General features: G+C 40.0%; 1 protein-coding gene across 10 annotated transcripts in view; it reads left to right on the top strand.

The window, feature by feature from the left end:
* The window catches only part of akap6 (A kinase (PRKA) anchor protein 6), a 414790-nt gene extending 397549 nt beyond the window's left edge, over nucleotides 1–17241 (top strand). The window contains exons 12-15 of one of the 10 annotated variants that reach the window (XR_013500016.1): nucleotides 6760–10464; nucleotides 11125–11173; nucleotides 14042–14182; nucleotides 15815–16910. Coding sequence is in view for 8 of the 10 variants with exons in the window: in XM_078233729.1 (XP_078089855.1) it covers nucleotides 6760–10464; nucleotides 14042–14182; nucleotides 14897–14931; nucleotides 15815–16094 (4161 nt within the window). In the remaining 2 variants the exon portion in view is untranslated. Of the gene's footprint in view, nucleotides 1–6759; nucleotides 10465–11124; nucleotides 11174–13986; nucleotides 14192–14896 lie in introns of those variants that run through there. The other 9 variants (XM_078233734.1, XM_078233735.1, XM_078233729.1 and 6 more) reach the window with 9 other exon arrangements.
* Nucleotides 17242–17306: the final 65 nt, after the last annotated feature.

The following is a 17306-nucleotide window of genomic DNA, read 5'->3' on the forward strand; positions in this document are numbered from 1 at the left end:
AGGAGGTCCCAGAGGATTGGAGAATAGCCAATGTTGTTCCTTTGTTTAAGAATGGTAGCAAGAATAATCCAGGTAATTGCAGACCGGTGAGCTTTACATTATTGGTAGGGAAATTATTGGAGAGGATTCTTCGAGACAGGATTTACTCCCAGTTAGAAATAAGTGGATGCATTAGCAAGAGGCAACATGGTTTTGTGAAGGGGAGGTCATGTCTCACGAACTTGATTGAGTTTTTCAAGGAAGTGACAAAGGTGATTGATGAGGGTAGGGCAGTGGATGTTGTCTACATGGACTTCAGTAAGGCCTTTGACAATGATCATTACATGGGCAAAGGACTTCCCTCCTGTTCTCCTATTCTAGCATCAGTGTGGGGGCCCCAACTGTTATTGTTTTCTTCCCTGAAAGAGAAAATACTTCTTCATTGCCCAGCCATGAAAAATGCATGTTTTCTTTAAGAGATACAGGCAACCTTTCAGTAGTGGCAATCCTGCTGAATTTTCTGCTGACATATTTATCCTTACACAGTTTTGTGAACAAGGGCATAAAATTTGCAATTCCCCAGTCCTCTGGTACCACGCCTGTATCTGAAGAGCATTGGAAGAGTATGGCCAATACTTCTATAACTTCCACCCTTCCATCTCTCAGCATCTTTGGATGCATCCCATTTGGCCATTTGTCATATTAGGTAAGTAAGTATAGCCTGTCTTGCTAATACCTACTCTTTATTAATTTGTAACCCATCCAGTGTCTCAAATACCTCCTCTTACATTCGGACTTTGAAGCATTTTCTTCCTTGGTAAAGACAAAGTATCCATTTAGTACCTCCACCATGCCCTCTGCCTACATGCGTTGATCTACTTTTATATCCCTAATCGGTTCCACTGTCTCTTCTTTCCACTCTTTTACTATTGATATACCTCGAGAAGATTTTTGAATTTTCTTTTATGTTAGCTGCCAGTCTCTCCCTATACTCTCTTTTTGCTTCTTTTATTTTTGTACTTCCCTTGCAACTTTCACTCTTCAGCCTGATTCTCAGCCGCATTATCAATGTGGCATCTGCCATATGCATGGTTTTTCTGCTGCTTCTTACTTTATATCTCTTTCATCATCAAGGGATTGATTGCCTACCATAACCCTTCTTGAGAATGTGCCTCGGCTGTAACCAAATCTCCTCATTCAAGTTAGCCCATTGTCCTGCTTTAGTTTTGGATGGCAGTCTTTGACTACAGTTTACCTGGGCCAGATCCCTTGTCATGCCATTGAAATTGACCTTCCCCCAATTAATTATTTCTACTCTAGATTACTCTTTCTCCTTTCCCATAGCTTCCCTAAACCTACTATGAACACTATTTTGTCCCACATAGTAGTTGCTGACATTTCCCTTGAGTAATTCTTCACACCTTTAATTTTTCACATTGTGTGTTTTCAGCTAAGTCATCTTGTGTGTTTCCTACTTCATACTGAAGTTTAAATGAGTGAATCAAGAAAAGTATTATAACTAATGAGAGAATAAATCACTTTTAAGAAAGCAGGAAATACAATAGTTGACCAAAATCTCCTTTGCGCTTTTTCTTTTAATAAATTAATTCTACTGTGATAATGGGCATTTTTGAAACATTCACGTCATGTAGTCCGGTGGACTGAAAGCTTGTCATTTTAATTTATGTCAAATTATGTGATTTTGGATTATGTGTCAATAATCCTTATAGGAAAGATATTGCAGCATATGCAAATTTACAGCTGGAAACATATGGCCATTTATTTACAAACTTACTCAGCAAATGAAACCATGAGAAATAGTGGTTTACGGTTGGCATTATTGCAGTGGGGCAAGATTCCATTTTACTTTGATGCAAAGTGCAATAAACTTTGGGCAATGCTATCCTCAAACTGACTGATTAAGCTTCAAGAGAATCTTCTATTGCTCATCAATTTCTGTTAATTTTCACTATTATATGTGTGGAATGTTTGTTGAGTGCAGTAAGTAAATGTGCTGCAAAGAATGGGAAAAATTGATTTATTTCAAATAGACAACATAACTGTGCATTATATAAATTACTGATTGAAATGTTCCCTGATTTTTTTGTATTCGTGAATCGCTTTATTTGTAAATAAATTTGGACAGTAATTTAGCATGTACAAAATCATCCGACACTGCCTCCTGGGTGTTTCCAGAATTTTTGTATTTAAAACCACCTAGCTTTGTGATATATCCTATATTCTAAATTGACAAATGTAGGAGGCAAATGCTCCATTAACCTCAATTCTGTTCTGGTGTTAGGAATCACATGACTTTGCTTCTTCCAGAGAATCGTCTTCCTGCAAATAATCTTCCACAAGCTCCAAAAACTGAGAAGGACTTATAGAAAGGTTGATGTTCTTTGTTCTGGATGGTACTACAATCACAGTAAGAGGTCTCACAACACCAGGTTAAAGTCCAACAGGTTTATTTGGTAGAAAAAGCCACTAGCTTTCGGAGCAGCGCTCTGAAAGCTAGTGGCTTTTGCTACCAAATAAACCTGTTGGACTTTAACCTGGTGTTGTTAAACTTCTTACTGTGTTTACCCCAGTCCAACGCCGGCATCTCCACATCATGGTACTACAATCACCAAAGTTTCCTACTCTATCGATGTGAGGGCCTGGAAATTTTAGCTGATTTTCTTCCTCTCCCTATCATTATGAGATATTTTGTCCTGCCAAAAGAGAGGGATGGTTAGTGAGTGATTATTGAAAAGGGTTGTGCACATGGATGTATGGGGCTTCCTTATAAAGCGTGTGTGATGAAAGGGAGAAGAAGCAAGTTGCAAGCAGGGTGGAGAAATATCAATGTGAAGAATGTGACAAGGCTGTGAAGTGAGTAGTCGTTCGAGAAGATCATTGTCATTTGCTACCAGGTGAGAACAAAATGCTGTTCATGCCTGTTGTTAAGGCAGCAAACAACAGGTCAGGTCACTGAAGCAATTGATTCTTTAAATCCAGATCCTGGGGTGACACTGCACAAGTTGACTACCATTGCATTACTTGCTGCAAGACCTGTTTTTGCCACTTCTTTCCATCAGACCACAAGGGGTCTGGACAGAGTAGAGAGAGAGAAATTGTTCCCATTGGTGGAAGCATCAAGAACCAGAGGGCACAGAGATTGGCCTTAGGAATATTGTTACGCACAGGAGAGAGGTAAACAAAACGTCTTCATCCTCTCACACTCTGTCCATAAGCAGAGGTGTTTTGGATTATTTTTAAAGTACACTGTGGCAGGTTTCCCAAATCCTCAGCTTTCATGGTCCAATTTTATAGGTAACAAACTCTCTTTATGATTAACTCAGAAGGTTAGTTTATTTCACGTTCAAACCCATGGGAGTTGTTGGTGGTTGGGCATGTTCGCAACCTGACACACACACACACACACACATGTAAGTCATGTGACCTGTGCTAGCCATCTTTTCCTTCAGCAAAAGGTAATTTTAAAAAAGAATAGAGTTTGATGTACACAGTTTTGATTTATTTTTGTGTTGTATTGACTTGACAATCATAATGGAGGAAAGTGAGACATAGGGCCTTACTTTACCATTTTGATTCTAAGTGCTGGGCGGATGTGAAACTGGGAGTGTTTCAGATCCGGTTTTTAGACCCATTCTCAGGCGCCCCCATACGCACTCTGCCTGTAAAAATATCAACAATTCCGAATCACGCTGCAGAAGCTTGTGGGTGGGGCTTAATGCACCCAAAACCCTGCAGCTCCAGTTGGCGCCTCCAACTGCACTTGCGCAGAAAAATAATGATAGAATGTTGCTCCCCTGCCACATTCCTCCCAGGCCGGATAATGTCTCCCGCTGGCCCCCACAGACATTGACCCACCCCGCCCAACATTACTGACTCCCTTATCCCCCCAGCCCACCCCCCCACCACCCACACTGATTGCGGGCCCCTCCCACTTCCCCCCCACTGACCTTGGGCAGAATGGCAGCGGACCCCCCTTCCCCGTCACTGATCTCAGTCAGAGTGGCAGCAGACCCCCATTCCCATCCACTGATCTCAGGCAGACTGGCAGCGGACCCCCGCTCTTCATCCCCCCCCCCCCCCCCCCCCAACTGATCTCAAGCAGAGACCTGTCGGACGCTTGACACCTATCTCCTCACTAACTGGAGCTCCCGAGTCGGACTTCTGTGGAGCATGTCTGTTTTGCACCGATTCTGGATGGGCGAATGCGGTGGTAAAGAAGGAAGTGCTGGAAGTTGGGCGTGCAGCCCATTAAGTCAATTCAAATGCCAAAAAAACCATTTTTGGCTTTGGTAAAGGGGGAACCGGTGCGGAGGTGGGTCCAGACTGCGCTACTCACCTCATGCCCGTCTTTACCAAGTGATTTAAATTGCGAGGCCAGAATTAGATAAATGTAAATATGACAGATGTTGTGGATCTAAGATAATGAGGGATGAGGTGAGATCTGATAACCTGGGTAATAATTATCCATGGATGGGTTTGTGAGTCTGGATATTTGCTCCTGACATTCATATTCTCAAGCTTTTGTTAAGCTTGTATAGAACACCGGTCCTGTCTCAAATAAAGAACAAAGAACAATACAGCACAGGAACAGGCTCTTCGGCCCTCCAAGCCCGTGCCGCTCCCTGGTCCAAACTAGACCATTCTTTTGTATCCCTCCATTCCCACTCCGTTCATATGGCTATCTAGATAAGTCTTAAACGTTCACAGTGTGTCCGCCTCCACCACCTTGCCTGGCAGCGCATTCCAGGCCCCCACCACCCTCTGTGTAAAATATGTCCTTCTGATATCTGTGTTAAACCTCCCCCCCACTCACCTTGAACCTATGAACCCTCGTGAACGTCACCACCGAACTGGGGAAAAGCTTCCCACCGTTCACCCTATCTATGCCTTTCATAATTTTATACACCTCCGTCTTTCCAGGGAGAACAACCCCAGTTTACCCAATCTCTCCTCATAACTAAGCCCCTCCATACCAGGCAACATCCTGGTAAACCTCCTCTGTACTCTCTCCAAAGCTTCCACGTCCTTCTGGTAGTGTGGCGACCAGAACTGGACGCAGAATTCCAAATGCGGCCGAACCAACGTTCTATACATCTGCAACATCTGACCCCAACTTTTATACTCTATGCCCCGTCCTATAAAGGCAAGCATGCCATATGCCTTCTTCACCACCTTCTCCACCTGTGACGTCACCTTCAAGGATCTGTGGACTTGCACACCCAGGTCCCTCTGCGTATCTACACCCTTTATGGTTCTGTCATTTATCGTACAGCTCCTCCCTACATTATTTCTACCAAAATGCATCACTTCGCATTTATCAGGATTGAACTCCATCTGCCATTTCTTTGCCCAAATTTCCAGCCTATCTACATCCTTCTGTAGCTTCTGACAATGCTCCTCACTATCTGCAAGTCCTGCCAATTTTGTGTCGTCCGCAAACTTACTGATCACCCCAGTTACACCTTCTTCCAGATCGTTTATATAAATCACAAACAGCAGAGGTCCCAATACAGAGCCCTGTGGAACACCACTAGTCACAGGCCTCCAGCCGGAAAAAGACCCTTCCACTACCACCCTCTGTCTTCTGTGACCAAGCCAGTTCTCCACCCATCTAGCCACCTCCCCCTTTATCCCATCAGATCCAACCTTTTTCACCAGCCTACCATGAGGGACTTTGTCAAACGCTTTACTAAAGTCCATATAGATGACATCCACGGCCCTTCCCTCGTCAACCATTCTGGTCACTTCTTCAAAAAACTCCACCAGGTTAGTGAGGCATGACCTCCCTCTCACAAAACCATGCTGACTATCGTTAATGAGTTTATTCCTTTCTAAATGCGCATACATCCTATCTCTAAGAATCTTCTCCAACAACTTCCCCACCACGGACGTCAAGCTCACCGGCCTATAATTACCCGGGTTATCCTTCCTACCCTTCTTAAATAACGGGACCACATTAGCTATCCTCCAATCCTCTGGGACCTCACCTGTGTCCAGTGACGAGACAAAGATTTGCGACAGAGGCCCAGCGATTTCATCTCTCGTCTCTCTGAGCAGCCTTGGATAGATTCCATCAGGCCCTGGGGATTTGTCAGTCTTTATATTCTCTAACAAACCTAACACTTCCTCCTTTGTAATGGAGATTTTCTCCCAACGGTTCAACACTCCCCTCCGAGACACTCCCAGTCAACACATCCCTCTCCTTTGTGAATACCGACGCAAAGTATTCATTTAGGATCTCCCCTACTTCTTTGGGCTCCAAGCATAATTCCCCACTTTTGTCCCTGAGAGGTCCGATTTTTTCCCTGACAACCCTTTTGTTCCTAACATATGAATAAAATGCATTTGCATTATTGTGTCCAGTTCTGAGCTTTAGAAAAGAATGTGAAGACATTAGAGAGAGCACCGAAAAGATTCACGAGAATGGTTCCAGCTATGAGGATCTTCAATTGCATAACTGGATTGGAAAAGTTGTGACTATTCCAAAACTCATCCAATAAACACTGCCAGTTAAAGTTTCCCTTGTAAATTCATGAACTAGATCTCTTATGAACTACTAAATATAGAGGTCCATGTAAAATTTGATGAGGCTCATACAATTTCTATTCAGTAAGCATGGACAAAGCAACATTTCTCATTTAGTCAATCTGATTTTAGTAAATGGATCATTAGAGAAAGAGCAGTTTCATTTTAAAATACCAGCTGCATACTAAACAGAAAACAAACCTAAAAACACTTTTCATTTTTGTTCCCTTTTAGGTCTCCTTAGGCTGTATTGAACCGGGTCTTATGGATTTGAATGTCTTGCATGAAGATTCACTGGAATGGGATGAAACAGACATGAGTAATAACCTGATTGGTATCCGAGATGAAACACCTGATCTTGCATGCAAACAGAATGGCACATCAAAATTATCACCAGGACCCATCAATAATCTTGCTGATGAACTTATGCTGGATCAATATACCAATGGCCCTGGAGAATCACTGTATAGTCCTGGTGAGGCACCTTCCTCTTCATGTCCACATATTCATCAGGTCTACAGCCGACATAATGAACAATTTCATGGAAAAAATCATATGTCATTCTTCAAGAATGCTTCAATGTTTTCCAATTCAAAGCATCCAACCAATTTAGTAAGGAGTGCAAGTAAAGATTCATCTTTCTCATCTGATGATTCTTTGCCAGACCTATTGGGTGATTTGATTCCAGTAAAAGAGGACAAACCATCATCACAGAGTGAGAGTGGAATAGTCAGCAAGGATGGTACAGAAATGACAACAGGTTCTCAAACCTCTCTGCCAAATCAGATTGAGCAAGTTCAAACTAATCTACATGTCCAACCATTGCACCCTTTGATACAATTAAAACATAAAGATTGTCCAATTCAATCATGCATTTGTCAAAGACAAGGTTCCGTTGAAAAAAAGGATATGAAGAATGTGACAAGAATACAAAGAACAAAAAATGAAGTAGAATTGTCAAAAAATCCTCAATCACTGTCTCTGAATAATGAAGGAAATTTACAGCCTCTTGATATCAATAAAATCACTTCAAAGGGTTTTTCAAATGATCTAGAGGCACAATATGATGTGTTCACATTTTATGACTATTCTTACCTGCAGGGCCCTGAGCTTGAGTTAAGTATGAATATAACTCACTCACCTGAAGAAAAGGGAACTACTGATGGGCATATGTCCTCTGAACCACATTCTCCTGAATTTATTTGTAAAAATGGGCTATCAGCTCCAGATTCCAAATCAGCCTATCCTATATCAGAAAAATGTATGCCTATAACATCAAGTGAAGGTAACTTTGAGACCTGTTATACTGAAACAGATGATGACAGAATATCTCAAGATAATATAAATGACACAGGCTTCACATTTTTGTCTCAGAGGTCATCAGTGGAATCGCTTTCAATTGCTGGTGACATATTTCAGCTTGAAACAAACAATCACAAAAATGGTGATCTCCAACACAGTACCTCCTTAGAGAGCATTCCATACAAAATCACAGAGGAACTGCTCAGTATGCAAGGGTCAGGGGATGTCATGGGTAGAGATGCAGTAGGGGAGCTAAGTAAGAGGACATTAGACCTATTGAAACGTTTAGAAAACATTCAGAATCCAGTAAGTCCAAAAATGAAACGTAGTGTCTCTGATATCACACTGCATAGTAACTCTCTCAAAATGTCATTTACTGGCCAACTGTCATTTGATGCTGCATCATCAGCAAATGAAGATTCTGCTGCTTCTCTCACAGAACTTAGCAGCAGTGATGAGCTCTCCTTGTGTTCTGAAGACATAATTGTTCATAAAAATAAAATTTCGGATTCCAATGCGTCATTCAAAAAACGCGTTAATCACTCTGTGACTGATGAAGCTGATGTCAATATAAGCATGATTGTTAATGTGTCTTGTACATCTGCTTGTACTGATGAAGAAGATGATAGTGATTTGCTTTCCAGTTCAACCCTTACACTAACTGAAGAAGAACTGTGCATTAAGGATGACGATGATTCCAGCATTGCCACAGATGATGAAATTAATGATGAAAGTAGTCACATTTTAGATCGGGACTATATGAAGAATGAACTCCACCACTGGATTAAACCATTTCTTTCTGTCACAAAGGAAAAAAAGAAAATGAACCCAGGAGAAAAGCATCGATGCAGGATTGATTCAAATACTATCAAGTTACCACCCTTCAAAAATATTTCGACACTTTACCCATTTTTAAGCAGTTCTGCCTTGATGCAGTCAGAGTCCAAAGACTGCAAGAACACTTCGCCCTGTCCAAAAGAAAGACACTTCAAACAGAATGGAATGGAGATTTTCAGACACTCCTCTACTGACCACTTAAAAGATGATGTAGAGAATGGCAATGTGGAAAAATCTCTATTAAAAGACAAAAAAGAACTAACTGAAGAAATAGACATCAAGAAACTTCAGTCTTTTGAAAAGGAGCACAACACTGGCAAAACCCATATAACAGAATGTTCAAGATCTGAATTATTTAGTAGTACATATGAGCAAGAAACAGATGTTCCTTCTGCACAGTACATTCCATCTCCCCTGACCCCCACGCAATCTCCAAAGAAGGATAAAAAGCTGATATGCTTGGAAGACATCGGGATTGCAAACCAACAGTTACCATCACTTGCTTTAAACCTTGATGAGGAGCCTATTTTCTCAAAGAAACTTGAAAAGTACAATGATGTTACAGTATTAGGTGAGAAGGCTGCTCCTACAAGTGAATATAAAAAACGTCAACGGCATGATGATTCCAATGCAGATTTGCCATTTAATTGCCTTGATAATGAATATAATATTATTAGTAAAGAATCAGCTGTAAAATGTTCATCTCATCTTGATGCAGAAAACAAACAGCTGGAAGAAACTAATAAGGATTATGTAAATGATATTTCAAATTGTTCCTGCCATTGTAATGTTCCTCATGATGTTGATGGTGAAGAAGATAGTTCCGTTCATAACTTTGTGATGGAAATAATTGATATGGCATCAACAGCCCTGAAGAACATATCCCAGCATGACTCTGAAATGATGAATCCAACTTCAGTGGCTCAGATCAAGGAAAAAGTATTGGAACATTCTCACCGTCCTTTGCAGCTACGAAAAGGAGACTTCTACTCTTATCTGTCCATATCATCACATGACAGTGACTGTGGTGAGGTGAATACTTGCATTGATGAGAAAAGCAGCACCCCATTGCCTTTGGAATTTAATGGTAAGGCCAGGTTAGAAAACAACGACGAAGATGATAACTTTCAAAGTGAAGATTTTGAAGAACAATATACTGATCAACCCTGCTTATTTGAAACTACATTTCAAAAGGACACAATTCCAGATTATCTATATTCTTTGACCAAAACTGTATCATTTTCTGACAGCGATGCATCACCATTGCCAAATGGTACACCGAGTAGCCAAAATACGTGTGGTGGAAATCTAATTGAAACAAACAAAACTTCTGATAACTCAGTTACATTTTTAGGTATCACCAATCAAATATGCAACATATCTGAAGACAATACCTTTCAAGCAGTAGAGTGCCATACTGAGAATCCTTACCTTAATTCTCTGCTGCCTAAAGCACAGATATGTGCTACTAAGTGTTTGTCAGATAATGAATCCATTTTCGCCATGTCTAAACTTGAAATGCTTGAACCAAATGACCCTCCATTAAAGAGCGAGAGTGATGAAAATCATAAGTCAGTAAAACAGTCGCATGAAATGCAAATAAATGTGGTGAAGGACACACAACCAAATAATAGTCATTTTGAAAAACCAGAAGACATCTTGTTTCTTAGCACCAAAATTCAATTTCCACATGGACGTCCTGTTTATGAAAATCATCAAACTCAAGATTGCAAAGACAAACAGAAGCTTTCCACAAATGAAAATCAGTCTGATGGAGACTTTAACTTGTCGCAAAAAGAGGTGGGCTATGCGCTATATTAAAATTCTGGTGGGATTCTCTGATCTTGCCTGTACCCGCACCACTGCCAGAGAGAATGGAGAATTTGGCCCTAGACCAAAACTCTGTTCACTGCAGCAGCACCGGAGAATCCCAGCCACGGATGAGGCCAGAGGTTTTTGGTCTGTATTATTTTATAATTTGTAAAAGATACAATTTCTTCTGTTTAGAAAAAAAAACCACCTGCTTTATTTATTCTGGCTGGAGCAGCAATCCAACAATGATTGCCACTCTGGAGATGATCCAAGCCATTGGACCATAATTTCCGAATGGGGATTGGAGGAGAGTTGGGGTTGCAGGGTTGGAGTGGGTCAGAGGCTGGGGATTTGGGGGGTGGGTTGTGGTCACAGGCGAGGGGTCAAGTCCCAAAGAATTGACAAGTCACTTAATTTAAATGAATGGTGGGTTTCATTAATTCAGCTATCCATAATATGTGTGTTAAATGACTCTGTGAAAATTAAGAAATTTCTAATTTGCCTGCAAGAGTGGTTCCCAACCTTTTCAGTAAAATGGCACATTTCAATGAAACAAACAATTCCATGGCACACCCACTTTTTTCAGCTGAATCTATTGCTCATAAACATCACATTTACTTATATTTACTATTGTTACGGTCTTACCAGAACAATGGTTTTCAATTGGTGTGCTGAAGTCTGCTGCAGGAATGTTTTGGTGAGTACTTGAATGTCTGTATTGATCTGTCAGTTTATAGTCGCTCATACAAGTAGCAGTGAGGGGTAATGCTACCTTGGCGCATGCTGATTGTGGGCTGAGGCCTTTTCTGCCGCCACCCTTTTCAGGTTCGCTCCATTAGTGTAGCAGCACAAACTGAAGGTTGGACAACTGGGACTGGAAGGAGAGTGACTGTCGATGTGGAGTTTGCTCATTCTCCCCATGTTTGGTGCTCTGGTTTCCTCCCACAGTCCAAAGATGTGCAGGGTAGGTGGATTGGCCATGCTAAATTGCCCCTTAGTGTCCCAAAGTGTGTAGGTTAGACCATACTGACCAGTTCGGTTTTGTGGGCGGCACAGTGACACAGTGATTAGCACTGCTGCCCCACAGCTCCGATTCCCGGCTTGGGTCACTGTCTTTGTGGAGTTTGTGCATGCTCCCCGTGTCTGCGTGAGTTTCCTTCGGGTGCTCCGGTTTCCTCCCACAGTCTGAAAGACGTGCTGGTTCGGTGCATTGACCCAAACAGGTGCTGGAATGTGGCGACTAGGGGAATTTCACAGTAACTTCATTGCAGTGTTAATGTGAGCCTTACTTGTGACGAATAAATAAACTTTACTTTTAGATGGATTAGCCATGGTGAATGTGTGGGGTTACGGGGATAGGGTGGGACACTCTGTCATAGAGTCGGTGCGGACTTGATGGGCTGAATGGCCTCCTTCTGCATTGTAGGAATTCCATGATTTAATAATTGATCCAAGTGCATGGTAACAATGGAACTCGGAGTCAAACACAAAGAAAAGTTTGTCTTTACTGGGAAGCCTCTTCACTGGTGAGTGCTGGCCGACATCTCCCCCCTCCCCTCCCCTCCCCCCGGTGCTGCGAAAAGATCGATGTGTAACTCTAAAGAAAAAAATGTAAAATTAATAATTATTCCAGTACTCGACCGCCAAAGAAAATTCAGCCTGTCTCAGGCTGGCTCGGTTATTCTCATTTCCCATGTATGCTGGTGTTGCTCAGCCCTGTGATGGCCTTTTGCAAAAGGGACCTGGTCATTTTCCCAGTTGGAGTTTTCTCAGGTTAACAGGATCTCCAAGGAGGATCTACAGCCCCTTCCCACTCCTATTTCAAACCAAACACAGAAAAATAAATCTTTCCATTCCTTGTTGCGATCTTTTTCCAAAAGGAAAAGCCCTGTAATGATGAAAATAAAAAGCAAATTAGAAATGTAAGCAGAAGATGATGGAATTGCACGGAGCAGGTTAACCTAAGCAGGGAAGAGAGTACTTTGAAATCATCAGGTTCTTTAAACTCCTTCTGCACTGTAGAAATCTTGGCCAGAATTTTACTGTCCCGCCTGGCACGGACGTTGGAGTGGGCAAGAGGCAGACTATGGAAAGGTTTGTTGACCTCGGGCAGGATTTTACGATTTCAGGACGATCAAGGTTCTAAAGCGCTGTCCATTATGTTTTTTAGTTCACTTGGAGGGTGAAATATTGCTTGAGCTATGCATTGGTGACATTAACAAGGTTTTAACAAGTACAGATTTGTTTTTTTTTTCAAGAATCTTTCATGGATTCACTAACCTATTTTCATACAATAGGCACAGTCAATCTGGCATCACGTTGCTGAATAGTCTGTAAATGCTTCCTGCTGACTTGCAACCAATCTCAAGTGCTATTGTTAGACAACTGGGCTAAATATTGTGCCAGGTACTCAATAATCATCCAGAAACTCATTACCCAGCAATAGTTACATTAAGACCATATCATCTGTGATTAAAACATTTTTCAAAAATAAAATATGACTAAAATCTTAATATGAGTAATTATAATTCTATTCACAGTTAATTTGGAAGAAAGAAATGGATTTTCTTTATAGCACATAATAAATAAACAGGTACACAAAATGTTTGGAAACAATGAAGAACCTTTGGTTGTGATTTATTCATTAGCAACAGAGTTGGAAGTGGGTTCCAACTGAATTGTATATTTCAGACTTCATCATCATGGTATTGATGTAACGAAAACATAAGGGGCAGGCTTTTTACAGCCTCGCTCATCCCAAAACCTTAAGATCCCACTCAAGGTCAACAAAGCTACCATGCTCCATCCCTCACCCGCCCCGGGCGGTAAAATTTCTCTACAGTGCAGAAGGAGGCCATTTGGCCCATCGAGTCTGCACCAAATCTCCAAAAGGGTATCTTACTCAGGTCCATAGCCCCCCCACCTCCTCTGCATTTACCATGGCTAATCCATCTAACCTACACATCTCAGAATATCAAGGAGCAATTTAACATGGCTAATCCACCTATCCTGTACATCTTTCGATTGTGAGACGAAAGCAGAACACCTGAAGGAAACATGCAGATACAGGGAGAACATGCAGACAGTCATCTTGTAGTCACCCAAGGCCAGAATTGAACCCGAGTCCCTGGCACTGCGAGGCAGCAGTGCTAACCACTGTGCCACCATGCCATCCCAATTAAAATATTACATCAAGATACATATTTGAATTGGAAACAAAATTGATATATATATATTGCTGAGTGTCTAATACGTTGTGAAAGGTTTTCTTTTGACAGTGCATTAGTTCCTAATTGTGATTTGCTTCTTATGTAATTTGCAAAAGATTTCATAGATAGAGCTCAGTATTACCATCAATTTAAAATAATAAACAAGGTTTGAATATTTGCAGTAAAGTGCTATGACATCTGAAGTTTCAAGAGTACAGTCAGAGAATATGTGTGGGAAGATTTACAATATGATTCCCTTTGCTGCAGGACTTAATCACATGGTATGTTTTATGTTTACTAGATGGGACTTCAGTTGAAAACTACTAATAAACCAAGTGCAAATTTATGATTTGCAGATCCCTAGCTCTCAAAAATATACAACAGGGAATCTTGAGAAAGCACAGAAGAGTGGAACCACTGATGCCAAAACTACAATTTCTGTATGCCATCACAGTGAACTTCCATATAACTCCCATGCTGCAAGAACTGTACCCAAGGTATAGGATGTGAGTCAAATAAATATTATTTTCAGAGGTTTAAATATTAGTTTGATTAATATTCACCAGACTAGCCCTTGGAAAGCAAAAGCTTGTCATGCATTGCAAACTAAGTGGTATTTCAGTGTTACTGTGTTTGCAAAAGCTCAGCTAAAAGAGGTAATTTATATTGTGGAATTGTTGAATATTTTCATGGGTAATTTTGCAAACCACAGAATAAGATCACAAAAGTTGACAAAATGTTCCTCTTTTCTTGATGGGCTTGTCTCTTCTGCATCTAACTTGGTGCATTCTAGTTTGATGGCTTTGGGGGCTGTAACATAAAACTCATCAGTCACATGCCTCCTATCCCATAATCTGGCTTGAAATATAAGCCATAACCTGCATCTGCTGTGTAACTGCCACGATTCATTACAATTGCTTGCAAAGCTATAATAGAAAACAAAATCTATCAAAACTTCTGTCCAGGAAGTATTCTGCTTGTACTTCAAAACATGTATGTTTTGTAACATCTTTGTATTGAATTCTATAATTAGCTCAAATTCATTTTTATAAATAATTGCCTTTGACAATTTATTTTAACAAAAATATAGTTAATGCACAGAAAGGCAAGTAGTCTTTGTAAACAACTTCCTGTATCGCTTGTTACTTTCTGGATTCAATGCTTACTGCTCTTTTCTTTCTTTTACTTGTCATGTTTCTATATAAATGTAGAGGTCAGTAGCAGCAAAACAAGATCAAAGGCAAAGGTAACTAGCTAGATTGAGATATTTCTGCCTAATTTGGAAGGTGAATAAATGCATGTCCAGAGTGCCTCCTATAAACTGTAGAAGGGATGCACATTACATTTATCTCTTCAGCAGGATTCTGACAGTCATTTCTTCATAATCCTCATTACAAGCTCTTGCTCTTTGCTGCATGGTTTAATTATCCCAGTCTGACTCCTCACTGTGGAAATCAAACCCTATGGCTGGCCAGATGTTATTCCTTTCATGCTGCCAGATCTAGGAAAAACCTGAAGTTTAAAATTTATACAACAGAATGGATATGGAAGGAATTAGTTCTAAATATCTGTAGTGAATGCATTTGACTGCATTGTTTTAGGCTCCTTGCTTTACAGAGTTTTCATGACTTCAGCTTTTTATATTCATGTGGAGCCCAATGATTGCTGCTTTATGTATTCATTATCACTGGGCTTTGCTTCAATCAATGTTGTTTGCATATTGACATATGTACCTGAGGGTGTTGTCTGCATATTGAAGATCACAGATGAGGATGAAAGCAGCAGAAAAGAAAGGTCACACATTGTAGTTTACCTCCTCTAGTGAAACTGTTATTAACAATTATAACAATCCAACAAAGATTTAATGCCATTTAATTGATTTTAGAGTACAACTGTTACTCTGTTAGATTTTTCATGTTTGCCAAAAAAATTCTCTCATCCTCTAAATATTTTTATTTGGCATACATGTTTAGAAACAGCTCAAGTAGTTGTCCATTAGTAACTATATAGTTACAGTATTTTTTTATTAGACAGTAGTGACATTACTGTATAGAATGCTGACAACAGAAAATATTTCCAACTCTTTATTGCTGCTAACTACAACATATATTTGTCTTTCTTCCCTCTAGAAATCTGGCTGTAACCTTGCTCCATTTTTGCCCACCTATTCCCAAGGTAGCCTCTAATCTAAATGAACCATCCTCTTCCTCACTGATATCGAAGACAAATTCCTTCCAAATGCGAGTTTTTCATGCAGGTGTGGTAATCTGGTTGCTTCTGCTGGTCCTGTGTATGGCAGTTGCTGTTACTCCCTTATTGGTAATACCAACAGATTGCAGCAAAGTCCGGCATTTTTCTTCTTCATGGACTCCTGTCCTAAGCTACCTCCAAGGACCTCCTCCATTCTGATCTACAATTTATAAACATCCTCCTTCTTATGGTATAGGCACTTTTTGATATCAAAGACAATACTGCAGAACTTGCAAAGATATGAAGGTGTAATCTTGTGTCAATTCCTATAATGGCATTTCACATATTGGCACATTGGAATAATGTTTGGATTTTATGGGAGAATGTATTCATTTCAACAAACACTCATTTGTCAGAAAACGCACACACATAGAAAAAGTGAGTCTTATTATGTTAAGTGTGCTAAATCCAACAAGAGGAGCAATGAATATCATTAGAGTATTTAACTTTAACATATGACAAGGAGCATAATATTTCCAACAAGAGTTCATTTGAAATTTATGTTTAGTCTTAATTATCATTTATTGGTACATTTAGTGTAAGTAATGTTAAATCAATACCAACATAGAATACATAGATCCAATCTATGCAACCCTGAGACTTATAAAACAACCTTATTGTGCTGTATATTGCAATTATAGGTATTTTAGTTCGGTATATGGTCAAGCTTTGTTATTTCTGCTTCCTAAGATGGGAAAGAGAAGAAATATTTTAACAATGTGTGCCTTGCTGTATTTCTTACACCTTTTGTTAAAAAGCTGCTTTCTCAGTTAAAAAGTTAGCTCAGAGATGTGGTAGCAAGGTTATGCTGTGTGTATAATTTCTGTACATATGTACAAGACTATGCTAACATTCATGTATGATGATATACAATGCTTCCTTGTATTGTGTTAATGTGTCCAGTGATGTAGAAAATATTAAGCCTTAAACTGTTAGATTGCATGGGTAAATTAAAGTTGGCAAATAAAAATTACTTTATCAGACAACAAGTGGAGTGAGTTATTGGCTTTCAAAGAGGCAACTTTTCCTGCTAAATAAAACTTAATAAGTTTTTACATTTTTAGTATAGTTTAGTATTACAATTTTATTAAAAATATTATGCAGAAATATAAAACAAAAGCTGTGCCACAATTAAAAAGCATGAAACAATGGGAACTGATATTACATCACTTTCCCCTATTCCCATAAACCTCCAACTGTCACATACAGCACACAAAGCCACAGGGACATCCTAAAGAGGAAAAAAATCACAATAAATCATGATATTCCACAGCTTTAAATATGAACAAAGATTAGTATTAATTTCAAAATTAAAGAAAAATATGTTAACTCGCCTCACAAATAGGTTGGGCATGCACACAGTTGAAATAG

This window comes from Mustelus asterias, chromosome 18 (assembly GCF_964213995.1).
Source record: "Mustelus asterias chromosome 18, sMusAst1.hap1.1, whole genome shotgun sequence".
NCBI classification, from domain to species: domain Eukaryota; kingdom Metazoa; phylum Chordata; class Chondrichthyes; order Carcharhiniformes; family Triakidae; genus Mustelus; species Mustelus asterias.